We start from the raw sequence: 14,838 nt of genomic DNA on the forward strand, positions 1-14,838 counted from the left end.
CCAGGACATGAACAGCATTAGAAACACCGGAATAATTTTATAAACCCTATAAAGAAACACGAGACTATCGCCATAGAAGGATTATTGGAACTGTATTTCACAGCACTGACATTGCACTGGATCCTACATAAGCATTTTACTCATGGGAATGGAAAGTGTAGTAATTCGCCACATGTGACTGTGTGATTTGTGAGTATATAATAGCGCATTGTGGAGCAACATTTTGCTTAAGTACACCAATGACATGAAGGTACAGCGAAGCTTGCATTTAACTGTTTTTGTGTTTTCATCATGATGTTTGGTCGGTGTTTAACAAACTATACTAAACTAAACTAAATACCCATTAATTGCATTAGCCTCGTTACTCAAGATGTGAACATCTGAGCCCAAACCCCTCTGTAAAGCTTTGAGTTGTGAGCATAATTTATGTTCAGAAGACCACAATAGACCGTGTATTAAAGTTAATATTTTTTGACAAATAGATGATCCTGTAACATTGTGCTACTAATTTGATAATACTGCCCATTCACAAGACATTTAATGGCAGTTCTCATTACATCCTTACTTGTTCACTGTTAGTCAAAGTATTCTATCATTAATTTACTGGGAAAATGTTCTCACTGCTTCCAAACACATAGGAACAATAACTTTTAGGTGTAGCTGTACAAATTTATGTCAAACTTCCTGATTCCTGACAGATTAAAACTGTGTGCCAGACAGACTCAAATTCGGAACCTTTGCCTTCGGAAATTTATATCAGTTCATATGCTGAACTGGTAAAGGTTTCATGTTCTGTTCTTTTAAGACTGGCTCTCCAAAAATTGCTTAATTTGGTTGGATGTTTACTCTGATATAAAGCACCATATCTTTTGCAACTTCAGCCACTTGAAGAAAAATATCTGAATTACAGTGAAGCCAATATGCTGAAAGTTCAGCTACTTTGCCACTCTCTCTCAGTTTCATAATCTGGGTAAACATTGTCTGAAATTTCAGTCTTTTTCTTTCTAGTCAACCATTTGTTGAAACGATGGAGGGGGGAAAGGGGTGGGGGGGTGGGGGAAGGAAGCATACAGATTTGAATTCTGCTCCTTCAGATTACCATTCTGCACTTCTATTATGCCACTAGAAAGACATACGAACAGGCTCCTCATGTGTGAGACCATACAAACATGAAAGGTAATTTTGTGGCTTTCATCTCCATTCCAAAACATGCCAATTTATATTTCCAAGTCATAACACATTGACTACCATGATGAAATTTGGGCAATGCATTGCTATGCCACATTGAAATCATGAATATTACTTCTGAAGCCAAATTGATTTCTTGCATCAGGTGTCTTTTTTTTGAACATGTACAAGTGGCTCATGTGATTTAAAACCACAATAGGTATAAAAAGATCATTTTTCAAGGAATGATTCAAACACTTAGTTTATTTGATTACATTAGCTACATATAATATTTACAATTTTTTTTACCTGGTGTGACAATAATGTTCATGAATAAAGATCTTAGAATATTCTACTTCTTCGACACAGCATTGTGAATGTCCAGAATGAGATTTTCAGTACTGTACTGTACTGTACTGTACTGTACCAATTGTCACAATACAGTGTCCTCCCATTGTGGACCAAGTGGTCAAATAATTCCATAACTAATTTTTGTGGAACACAAACACCTGTAGTTGCTTCCTTACCTGTGTAGACTTTGAGGGTCCATGTATAGCCAGATGGTAAGCAAAGTTTGAAGACTTTTACCCCATACCTATGCCTTTTGTTGGGTTTTGCCAAAATGACAGTTGTCCTCTAAATGGGATGATAGTCTCATCAATACAAATTTCCTCTTAAGGACAAATCATGTCCTTTAATTTTGGTACTATCAGGTCTAAGAGAGGTTGAGTTTGTGGAGTCTATCCTCTTCAAGTCTAGTTTCATCATTAGAAGCAGGAAATAATCTGAGGAGTATTTCAAACCAATTACATGACATAACGGAGCTAACCATGTTAGAGTAAAGCATGGACTTGCTCCAACAGCAAGCTAAATTTGGCATTTTTATCCACATAATAATGCTACGGAAACATTTCATCTCTGCTATATTTGTTTATTTCCATTTAGTTTGTCTGAAATTGTGACAGATGTTGAGAATCAATTTTTTGTTTTGCATATCAATTTGTTTCAGCCACAAGAAACTCAAATACGAGGGCGGTTCAGAAAGTAACCTCCGACTGGTCACAGTGCGGGTTGTGGGGGGAGTAGCGACGCCATCTGTGCGTTCACGCACTCAACAGGTCAGTCGGCATCAAGCTGTGGTCGAGTGAACGTCGTACCTGCGCTAGTTTAGTTTTTGTGGCAGTTTGAAATGTGTGCTGCAATAGAAAACCCCGCCAAATGTGAAGTGCGTGCAGTCATAAGGTTTTTTTACAGCCAAAGGATATTCTGCAGCAGCTATTCATCGTGAGCTTTGTGCCGTGTACGGACCAAGAGTTATGAGTGAAGGAGTTGTCTGTGAATGGGTACGTTTATTTAAAAGTGGACGAGAAAACGTTCATGATGAAGAGAGGAGTGGTAGACCATCATTGGTGACTGACGAACTCGTTCAGACAGTTGATGCAAAAAGTTTGTGAAAATCGACGTTTCTCAATGTCGGAGTTGTCTACTGGTTTTCCACAGATTTCTAAGACTCTCTTGTACGAGATAGTGACAGCAAGATTGGGTTACCGTAAGTTCTGTGCACGATGGGTGCCCAAAATTCTTACCGACCACCACAAAACTCAAAGAATGGCCTCTGCATTAGACTTTCTGTCACGTTATGAGGACGAAGGAGAACCATTGTCAAACAGAATCGTGACCGGTGACGAAACCTGGATTAAGTATGTGAACCCTGAGACAAAAGAACACTCAAAGATGTGGGCACATTCAAATTCGCCTACCAAACTAAGAAAAGCCTCGCAAGATTTTTCTGCCAGAAAAGTGATGGCAACGGTGTTTTGGGATGCCAAAGGGGTGTTGTTGGTTGAATTCATGGAACGTGGTACGACCATTAATCAAGACATGTACTGTGAAACAATAAAAAAGTTACGACGAGCTATACAGAACAAATGCCGTGGTATGCTGACTTCCGGTATCGTTTTTTTGCACGATAACGCCCGTCCTCACTCTGCTCGCAGAACAACGGCCCTTCTTGAGTCCTTCAAGTGGGACGTTATCAACCATCCACCTTACAGCCCAGACCTGGCGCCAAGTGATTATCACCTCTTCATGCATTTGAAGAAATGGCTCGGGTCACAGCGGTTTGATGACGACGAAGAGCTCAAAGATGCGGTCACAGGCTGGCTCCAGGCACAAGCGGGTGATTTTTATGCAGGAGGAATTTCAAAGCTTGTGAAGAGATACGATAAGTGCCTTAATCGCTATGGAGACTATGTAGAAAAATAGTGCAAAGATGTAGTTGTAAGATGTATATATTAAAATATTTTAATTTAACTTGGTGTATTTTTTTAAATCAACCGGAGGTTACTTTCTGAACGGCCCTCGTACATTATCAATGAAATGAAAACACACTTCCTCTGGTGAACAATTGTTCAACACATCCGAAACATCATTTGATAAGCAGGGGGAAAACAAAAGGGAAAAATCTTTGGCTCCTCAGTAGCACCTGCCCATGTTAGATCTGTGACATTGGTAATATTCCCGTCTGGTGTTTCATCGGCATCATTTTGGAATTATATCATCATTTTACAACAACAGATGTTTTAAATAGTTATGGTCTGTAGAGCAGGAAGGGTCTTGTGGGCCTAATATATCTTGTGAAGTGCTAGACCTGATAAGGAAAGTATTACCTGGATTAGTCGTATCACAGATATTCAATTCCTCAAAGTCACTCTCTTTGTCATCACTTTCAATAAACTTCTGTTGCTTTGTATGGTCTCTAACAACGTTCATTATCAGGCTTGTAGTCTCTTATCAAAAATATCACTTTCACTACTTGATAAGCTATCTTGCATAGCCTCATTCACTAGCTGTTCAAGTTCTTCAAAATTTGTCTTCTTTTGGCCATAATAATAAACTAGGAAACTAATCAAATACACAAATGTAACCTCAACTAGCATACATGACAAATCAGCAAAACTAACAAGAGGCTACTATAGCTGAGTCATTGTTAAGTATGTATCTGATGGTCCCAATTAGGAATCACCATGGCTACCAGCTACAAAAATATTGAGTTCTACAAACACTAGAGTGTTCAGTGGAGCAACCACTTTTAAACCCATAGTTGAAACGCTTTATCTGTGAGCCCTATGAGGCTCACAAGGCCTCCAAATATGACACTGCATGTGAGCCAGTTATGGCTCACGAGGCCCACATACAATGTATACGTGGACCAAATATAGCTCACATGGCATCACAACCTGTGTAACTGTGAGCCAACATTGGCTCATGTGGCAGTCATTGTAATAAAAGACAAATATACGTGATTTTTCGAAACCACATTGAAGGGAAAACTTTTCTTCCATTCATAGTTATCTCCCATTAGCTAAGTCTGAATGGTTGATGCTGAACTCTTACAAGTGCATTCTTAAAAGTTTTCTAGCTTCTGCACTACATATTTGTTGGTGTCCATGTACCGTCACTGCAATTCAGACTTTCAGCCAGGTCCGTACTCTGTGCCATAGCCATCAGAAGATCTGGAGCACCCTCTAACTTAAGGAATCCTCAAGTAGAATAGCACTTTTTCTGTTGAGTATATATACAAAGAGCAGGTTTTACAAACTGTCAGTGTCAAGTGAGAGAGATATTTCAGTTAGTGATTGGGATATGAATAAATAATTGACTTCTATTTTGTCATTATCAGATTGCTTGTTTGCAATTTACATTATCTACAACACAGCATTGTACATCATGTGTAAATGCTTGGGAAGTTAGACATGCAAGTAAATATATACTTGCACTGTTAAATTTTGTCATACTGATTTTGAAGCGGATGTGCTTAATACTGTAAGATGATCTGTGGGTGACTAAATTGTTTGCATGTATTTCTTATCTTTTTCTGACTACTTCACTACTCCTACTATTTCTTTTTAAAGAGGATTTACCCTCTTACCTATGGTACATGGTCTTCAAATTTTATAGTTGTTCAACAGATTGACGAGAGGTTGAGAAGTGTGTACAAAGATTTAGGGTAATAGTGTTACTGATAACACAAATCAATATAATGGAATGAAACATTCCACGCGGGAAAAATTATATATAAAAACAAAGATGAGGTGACTTACCGAACAAAAGCGCTGGCAGGTCGATAGACACACAAACAAACACAAACATACACACAAAATTCAAGCTTTCGCAACAAACTGTTGCCTCATCAGGAAAGAGGGAAGGAGAGGGGAAGACAAAAGGAAGTGGGTTTTAAAGGAGAGGGTAAGGAGTCATTCCAATCCCGGGAGCGGAAAGACTTACCTTAGGGGGAAAAAAGGACAGGTATACACTCGCACACACGCACATATCCATCCACACATCACACATCACATGTTGAATTTTGTGTGTATGTTTGTGTTTGTTTGTGTGTCTATCGACCTGCCAGCGCTTTTGTTTGATAACACAAATCATTGGATAATTTGTATATACTGTTTTTAAAGAAACACCATTTAAAATTATGTTTTTATAGTGTTAACAGCTGTACACAGTTTTGGAATCTTTTGAAAATAGGCAAGCCAGGCACCATTTCAAACAAATTTCTGCTAGCATGTTTGACACATTGACTGCCATGAGGCTGCTGGCAGTCACAGCAGAGCCTTTAATGCCTCAGGCCATAACCTAGTCTGGAGTGAAACATCAGTGCAGCAGTCAACATGTAAAATAAAATTCTCATGATAGAAATTCTTAGGCTTATGTCTCCAGCGTCAATATGATTAAAACCCTAATGGGTATTTATTTTATAGAATACTGCAGCCTAACCCACAGAAGGATTTTATTCAAGTTATACTGCTCAAGACAAAAACGCACGTATTCTGGTATAATGTTAATTATATGAATTACTCAACAAGAAATTCGGTTGTACTAAAGAAAAATTTATATGGAACACAGATTCCTAAAACAGCATTAATGATTGCCAGTTTATTTACAAGCTTTGCTAGTACATAACAATACAAAATGCAACAAAACAGCTTGACTCACCATTTTAACACACATTTTCTAAAAATGTGAAGTACACAAACAAATAAATTACAAAAGTTTTTCTTCACAGATTTAGTGCAGTGACTGGTATGACTACTTACAATAGAAAGTCCATTTCTATATACAATGAAAATCTAAGATAAGAATAACAATACTCTCATTTCTTTTACACCTATTGTTCAGTCTTCATGTATAATTTACTGTCATTTTACTTCATCTTATGAAGTGCAATGTACAAAAATATTGAAAGATCATTAGGGAAGTTTGCCTTTGCTATTACCTTAAAAAAAAAAAAAAACTTCACAGTAAGCTATCAGGAAAGTCACAGTTGAACACAACATTTCTTAGATAAAGTTATTCAAAATATGTAATGGAATACTTTGTGCCATAATCTTGCTTAACCCTCTTATTTTCCTTGCCACAATAAATATAAAAAAAAACATTAAGTGAAATGTATTCAAGACATTATTGCATCAAAACAAGTTATAAAATTACCTAGTGCCTATATACAAGTTACAAAGTGTGTTCACACCCATTTTACTAGGCATCTTCACTTATTCCCTCCTTTAATATCATAAAAACTCTACACAGCCTCATATTTCCTTGTCTCAGTCACGCCATCCAGCAGTCTTATCTGAACATGATAGCAAGTTCTTGGAATTGTTTAAGAATGAATTTCTGGGTCCTGAATAATCAAAACTGTATAAATGAAAATGAATGCCATCTGAGTTAACTCACTTGGTTGTTTCCACTCAATTTTGATATATCTGAAGCTCAATGATACCTTACTTCTACCATGGCACTTCTGCAAGATTCCACAGGAGTAATTTTGTTGCTTTTCAGTTATCACAGTGAGTTTATTAATTAAAAAGCACATTAAAAATGTTGGTACGGTCTATACAAAATAGGTTCTATCACACCAGCACAAGTTTTACTGCTTAACATTTACACAATTTACAAGTCATACAAACTGTGATGTAAACAGAACAAAATGAAAATGCATACATGGAATGTGTGCCACAAATTATGATGCTATAATGGCTACAGTTGACACAAACACGTTTAATTACAAATACACAACTATCAATGAAACTAAAAAAAATGATCAATGAATTTTATACAGTGAATTCTTTGGTGAGGATGGCTACATGCATTCAGATGATATGCATGTCCAGTTTCTGGATGAATATCCCCAGAAATGATAATGCAGACACAACACAACTCATCATGTCAGGAACATATGTAATTGCTCATACTTTATAACTCTCATCCTGTCTTGTCAAACACAAATTGACATAAAATGTGTAATCACCATACAAAATAGTCAGTCCACTGAATTCTGGATGTAAACATAAGAAATACTTGCATAAAAAGCATTTCTGTAAACAGAGCTGTACTACCAAAATTAGTTTGCACAGCCATTCTTGTTATCAAAGATAAAGACAACAATAACCATATAAAATAATCCAGAATTAAAAGACTGCAAATCACAGGGACCACTTTTTCAAAACAATAAAATGATGGAAATGTTTCACTGTAGTTAAACCTCATTCCAGTTTCAGTCTCTTGCTAAATTCTTTTTGCTGGTTCTCTTTCCACTCTTTCTTTGGTTTCATGCGCTTCAGTTGCCCATCCCTTGAAAAAAAGAAATTGAAATTGTTACTTAATAACTGGACAAATATGACAACATATTTGGCTTCTTGTCACTATAAAGTGTATCAAAACATGATATAAGGATTGCATCTTCCAAATTAACAAAGTTCACACTTGACACTTAGAATTCTATCTGTGTGTAAATTATTATAAATTAATACTTGTCTTAAAATTCTCATGTATAGCTACTCTTACTGCCTACCATTTATTTACAAGCAGTAACATTCTGAAGTGTTACATAAAGTTTCATTGCTACCACCCACATACCACTAGAAAACACACATGGTAAGTTTTAGGCAGTATGGAAAAAAATAACATTTATCTCCGTATTTTGATAGGAATATAACTAGGAAGTCTCAGCCCCTTTGCAAAATAGCCTTATTACTAAAGTTACTCCAAGTACTTTTAATGAGAAGTTTAAATCATCTTCTAATAATTATATTGCATTGAAAGAAATCTGGTGACAAGCAATTCAAATTTAAACACAAAACACATAACAGCTGTGAATACACAGCACAAGATCAACAACTTGCCAAGTATGCTAGAGCAGCACATCAGTCAACACAGTAAAATAGAAGGAGTTAGGACTACAGTTAACCATTGCTTACAATACAGAAAATGCAATGCAAGTATCATCATCACAGGTGTTCTGTCCTCAATCTCTCTTAATACATGTTGTTGCTGTAAATATATAATTCATAAATGACTTACCACATCAGATCTACCAGTCCACCTTGCCTGGCAATAACGCCTTTCACCCTGTTTGCAAAGTCTATAGCTGTCTCTCCTTCTTGCTGGTACATAGGTGGCAGATACCATACATCACAAACAATGGCCCAACTTGTCATCATCATGTACAAGTATTGCATCATTGAATAACGACTGCTGTTCCAAAATGCATCACCAAATTTTGGATCATACTGAAAATGAAATAAAGTTTTCTTTCACAGCTCCTCATTGGAGATCCACTTAGCTTCAAATTTACTTTCGAAGCAAAGCTCTAGCAATTATCAGATACTGCTTACAGTTTGTAAGGGAGAGTACACAACACTCCACAATAGAATATCCATTTTAATTTAGAAATCAGGCAATATTCTAATTCATATTTGTCATTATTTGCTCCAAAAGCACTAGAGACATACAGCTCTGAGGTAAGATGAAATGTAAATATACAAAATAGTAAAAATGATGTCACATTGAATATGTTGAGAGATGGCAGAACTCACCAAAACAAGAAAAGTAAGACCAGTAAACACGAGTCCTGAAAAACACACTTCCAAGATATGAACATTTGTTCATTGGAGGGAGAAACATTTGGTTGCAGTTTTGAGCACAGCCATTATATTGACACTCCAACAGTGTTTTGCTATCTTTCCATATCACAGAACACTAAGTAACATTAGTCTGAGCGTTAGGCAGTCTGCAGTCAGAGTGTGACAATGAAAAGTAGCTGAAAGCACGAGTCATACGCATGTCTGAGCATTACTTTATGAATAATAATTGTATCTGCACCACCATCAGCACACTCAGACACAAGGACTACACTTCTTCCATCACTCTTGCATTATTTGCTAACTAACTCTTTCCTCACAGCTTTGTTCACATTTACGTTCACCACATATATTGCACACATCACCACCTCCCACACCCACAACCATCTGCATGTGTAGCCCCTGCAAAACAGATTGATAAAGCATTCCAATATTATGCTAACATGCCTGTCATGCAGGGCTGCCTACGCATAGAGGGATGTGTGCCTGGAAATAAATTTCTTGCACCTGATGTGTATGCTGCCATCCAAAGCAGATCAATAAGACAGGCTGATACTATCCCCACACAACATGCCTGTCTTGACGGACAGACTATGTACTATGTCGCATTCTGAAAAAGCTCAGTGCTGATACTCATGAAGTTTGCTGTCTAAATGCCAAATTTGTTTGAAATCGATCCAGGTGTTTACATTATGAGCATGTGAAAGACGGTGAAAATTCCGATGAAAATCCATACACAATGTCAAAAGATGGCAGCGGCACAGTTTCTCTGTAAACTCGTGGACAACTGTACATGTTATCATAGAGATTAACTAGTATGTATTATAAAGTACATCATAAGCACACTGCCTACCTCTACTGGAGGATGTGCCCCATTATCTAGGACTATGGATGTGTTACACGCATGATGATGCACCAGAACATTTTTGCAGAAATTTGCATGAACATCTGATGCTCACATTTCTTGACCACTGGATTGGTAGGGGAGATCCCGTACCCTGGCTGTCTCATTCTCCAGACCTCAATCTCTTAAGTTATGAGGACACTTCAAGGAATCGGTTAATATCACTCCTGTCAGTTATGTTCAGGAAGTACAGGATTGCATGTCAGCACATGCAATAACAATAATATCCATATTGCACTATTCCTTATGCTTAAGAGTAGACGGATGCATTGCCATGGATAAGCATCATGTTGCACACCACCTATGACTAAGACTTCTTTATTAAGCTCCATGACTTTTGCTGTTCTAGTGAAATAGACTAACACTGCAACACTCATCTTTGATATGCTAGTATACAAATTCTCTGAGGAATATCTGTACTATCCAAATGCTTATTTACACATATAAGCCAACTTTGGAGTTTTCCTTTATGTAGGTAAGGGAGTTTGAAAATCTAAATTATAACCAATTACATACTTTCTAAACATGCTGATTGTGTCATATCCTCATTATCTTCTACCGATTGTATTGAAACTTGTGCATGTGTCATTAAATACTATATGTTTTGACCATTAAGTACAACCTACATTGTAAGTATTACAGCCATCCTCTCAAGGGGCAAGAAAATGCACGCGGATGAGAGGCTGGTGACGTCACAGTGTGGAATTCCATATTCCACTACAATGTGTAGTGTGAAATCAAGAATTTGGCATGTCAGATTTTTGCCTGGTACAGAGGTCCGTAACCAATGAGATGCGGCATTGTTTTTTCGTCACAAGCTGCTCTATTGCATAGTGTTAATCTTCATATTTGGTGGGTTTTCTTCATCATATAGCGTATTGTCTGAATACAAGCTGTTTCAAAGCATTGGCAAATTTAGGATCTCTTAAAAATTAATAAATTTAGCTACAATTTGTTATAATAAAATGACAGGAAACCACAATCAGCAGTTAAAGACTTCCTGTATGTTATGTTTCCAGTATTACAAATTGTGTGGTATGAAATGGTATAGTTTCAGTGCTAGGGCACACTAATGATCTATCAAATGCGCATCATTCTGGTACAATTTGTAAATTAAATATCAAATAATGACATTTGCAGATATAGTCTCTAGATTTTGCATGTTGAAGCCGTAGCACAACTGATAGTATCTTGAGCTGTGAAGAGAAAAGCAGCAGGTTCACATCCACTGCCTCTCAGTTTTTTCATTCTTCCTCTCTCCTTTTACTTTCTAAAAGATTCTGGAACTGTCTTATAATTCAACAGAAGTATTATCTGCAATATTCGATGTTATTTATTACAAATAATGTATTTGCCACAAATCTTGTTGCAAAGGCCTTCACCTGGGACAGTTCCTCTGTGGTCAGAAATCGTAATGTGACTGCCAGTCCGTGTAAGAAAGTAAATGAGTTACACACACAGTTTTTGCTATTGTGAAACTTTCTTTAAATAAATATGTTTATTAACCCAAAAAAAGACAAGCCATAGGTTAATATAAACACATTGAACAATATAACAGGAATCAGCTTAATTTTTCAAGGAACTCCTTGACAGAATAGAAGGGGTGACTCATTTGAAAGCACATGGGTTACTGCTAAGGTTTTTAAATTTTTGTGGTAGCCAATATTGTTAACAAGAAATTACAGTAAAGAACATATATATTGAGATGCCAATGTCGGAATACCCAGACTCGTGAATATGGGTCGACAAGAGGTTTGCGAAATTTAACCGCTTATTGTCCGAACTGCCCATTTCTGAGCCAAATATATCCTTTGAGAATGGGAAGAGTTACCCAAAAATATAATACCATATATCATATGTGAATGAAAATAAGCAAAGTAGACTACTTTTCGCATCAAACTATCAATTACTTCAGATACTGCTCGAATAGTAAAACTGGCAGCATGAAGTCTTTGAATAAGATCCTGAATGTCAGCTTTCCATGATAGTTTATTATCTATCTGAACACCTAAAAATTTGAACTGTTCAGTTTCACTAATCATGTGCCCATTCTGTGAAATTAAAATGTCAGGTTCTGTTGAATTGTGTGTGTTAGAAACTGTAAAAACTGAGTCTTACTGTGATTTAGCATTAGTTTATTTTATACAAGCAATGAACTTATGTCAAGAACTGCAGTATTCGAAACAGTGCCAAAGTTGCACACAACATCCTTTATTACCGAACTAGTGTCATCAGCAAACAGAAATATTTTAGAATCACCTATAATACTAAAGGGCATATCATTTGTATAAATAAGGAGGAGGATTGCCCCCCCCCCCCCCCTCCCCATTCAACCATGCCCCATTCTCAACACTGTGGATACAAACCTTTGCTGCCTTCATTAAAGTAAGAGGTGAGCCAATTGTGAACTACTCCCCATTTCCATAGCGGCCCAACTTCTGGAGCAATATTTTGTAATCAACACAATCAAATGCCTTAATTAAATCAAAAATGATGTCTAACATTTGAAACCTTTTGTTTAATATACAGGGTGGCGCATGAAATGTGTTACCATTTTGTTTTTGAATATAAACTTTATTGTCAATACAATCTGAAAGGAATATATATATTACAATGAAGAGCCGTCCATGGAGATTTGTTCTAACTCAGCACATGCTCAATATGTCCACCACTTCGTTTCCTAACTTCCTTCAAATGAACACTGAAATTAGTGATTACCCTATGGCACATGTCTTCCGTAGCAAGCTTGAAGAATAAGTCTTCTGAGCTCCATTAAATCACATGGACGTTTCAGGAAAATTTTTTCCTTTAGGTACCCCCAAAGAAAAATGTCACATGGATTGAGGCCTGGACTATTGGGGGGGGGGGGGGGGGGGGGGGGCAATTTTGTCCATCATTGAAGCGACCTGGACACCTGAGTGAAATAATCCACATGTCAAAATGCTCGTGTAAAAACTCCAACACAGTGTTTGCAGTATGTGGCCTTGCTCCACCTTGCATGGACCACCGCGTGTTGAAGGGCAAGGCAGTAAGAAGAAGCTGTGGAATGAAGCTATTGTGAAGCATGTTCAAACAACGCTTGCTGTTCACAGTTTCTTCAAAGAAAAAGGGTCCAATAAGGCTGTGACTCTAAATTGCTGCCCACGCTGTAATCCTTGGAGCATAATGTTGTCGTTCATGAAGCACTTGTTGGTTTTCAGTGGCCAAAAAGCATACATTTTGTTTGTTAACCACACCGTCTAAATGAAAATGCACCTCGACTGAAAACCAAACGTTGTTGAGAGTTTCTTCCCTGTACTACGCCCACTGAGCAAACAGTAGTCTGCTGCTTGTGTTCTTCCGTGAGCTTCTGTGCACAGGTCATCTTGTATGCGTACATACAGAGGTCACTTTTAAGAATGCATTGAACAGAGCATCTGGATATTCCCAGTTGCACTGCTGCCTTTCTACACGATTTCCTGGGACTTCTCTGTACAGCAACTCGTACCACTTCAATATTCTTCGGCGAACAAACAGGCTTAGGCCGAGGTCGCTTCGCTTCCAATACTGTTTCTTCCTGTACAAATTTATCATACAACCTGTGGATGGTCTTCTTGCAAGGGACCCATTGTGTGTTAACACACCGTTGGGTGGCTTGCGGAGTATCAATGTAGATGTAGATGTAAACTGTTGTAAATGTCTCTGAGTCACAACAAGGCTTTTCGTTTCATGAAAAAGTAACAATTGCTGATCGTTGCTGTGTCGTCAGTCTTCAATTGTCAGCCATTGCTGCTTACTAGTCTCCTAACAGCAGTATTGTGAATTAAACGTCATTTCGTAACTCATTTGTTTTTCCAAGCTCTGCTAGTACTGCTGTAGAGATCCCAGCGGGATATCTAATGTGCGTCATAAATTGTGAAAGAAACAATTGGTAACACATTTCGTATGCCACCCTGAATCCAGTACCTCACAGAGAAAAGAGAATATAGCATTTTCAGTTGTTAAACCATTTCTAAAACAGAACTGTACATTTTATAGCAAATTATGTGAAATAAAATGGTCAATTATCCTTACATACACAGCATTTTCAATAACTTTAGCAAACACTGATGGCATAGAAATAGGTCTAAAATTGTCTAGCTTATCCCCTTTCTCCCTTTTTATAAAGCAGTTTTATTACTGAGTACTTTAATCATTCAGGAAACTGACTGTTCTTAAAGGAAAAATTACTAATATGGCCAAGTAATACCCATGGCAGTCCTCAGTCTTAAGTGATTTAAATATTGACTCAATCTCCCCCTTGTCAGTATCACAGAAGAGTATTTCAGATATCAGTCTTGGAAAGTCATTTTCCAAGAGAGTTATATGATTCTCTGTAGAAATTAAGTTTTTATTTAATTCACTGTCAATGTTTAGAAAAGATTGTTAAATATCGTACATATATCTGACTTATCAGTAACAGAAATAGGTTTATTACGAATTGACTTTATATCATCGACCTTGTGCTGCTGACCACTTTCTTCATGACTGACCATATGGTTTTAATTTTATGCTGTGAATTGGCTACTCTATTTGCATACCACATACACTTTACCTTGCTAATAACATTTTTAGGCACATTACAATACTGTTTGTAATGAGAAACTGTACATGGAGAATCATATAACTCTCTTGGAAAATGACTTTCCAAGATTGGCTACTTCTAACATTTTGGTATATTTCCACTTTGTTCTACTTGATATCCTTATCCCACTCATCAGCCACCCAGGCTGCCTTTTACTGCTAGTACCCCATTTACAATGTTCCAACAGAAAGCAACTTTCAAAGAGCATGAGAAATGTGTTGAGGGAAACATCATAT

General features: G+C 37.2%; 1 protein-coding gene across 2 annotated transcripts in view; it reads right to left on the bottom strand.

Moving 5' to 3' along the window:
* Positions 1 to 6,096: 6,096 nt before the first annotated feature.
* LOC124802485 (glycerol-3-phosphate acyltransferase 3-like) overlaps positions 6,097 to 14,838 on the bottom strand; it is a 225,492-nt gene continuing 216,750 nt past the window's right edge. For both annotated transcript variants that reach the window (XM_047263296.1, XM_047263295.1), the window contains 2 exons: positions 8,536 to 8,744; positions 6,097 to 7,806 (listed from right to left, as the gene is read on the bottom strand). In XM_047263296.1, the coding sequence (XP_047119252.1) occupies positions 7,719 to 7,806; positions 8,536 to 8,744 (297 nt within the window). In that variant the 3' untranslated portion in view covers positions 6,097 to 7,718. The remainder of the gene's footprint in view (positions 7,807 to 8,535; positions 8,745 to 14,838) is intronic.

The sequence above is a fragment of the Schistocerca piceifrons genome, chromosome 6 (assembly GCF_021461385.2).
Source record: "Schistocerca piceifrons isolate TAMUIC-IGC-003096 chromosome 6, iqSchPice1.1, whole genome shotgun sequence".
Lineage (NCBI taxonomy): Eukaryota > Metazoa > Arthropoda > Insecta > Orthoptera > Acrididae > Schistocerca > Schistocerca piceifrons.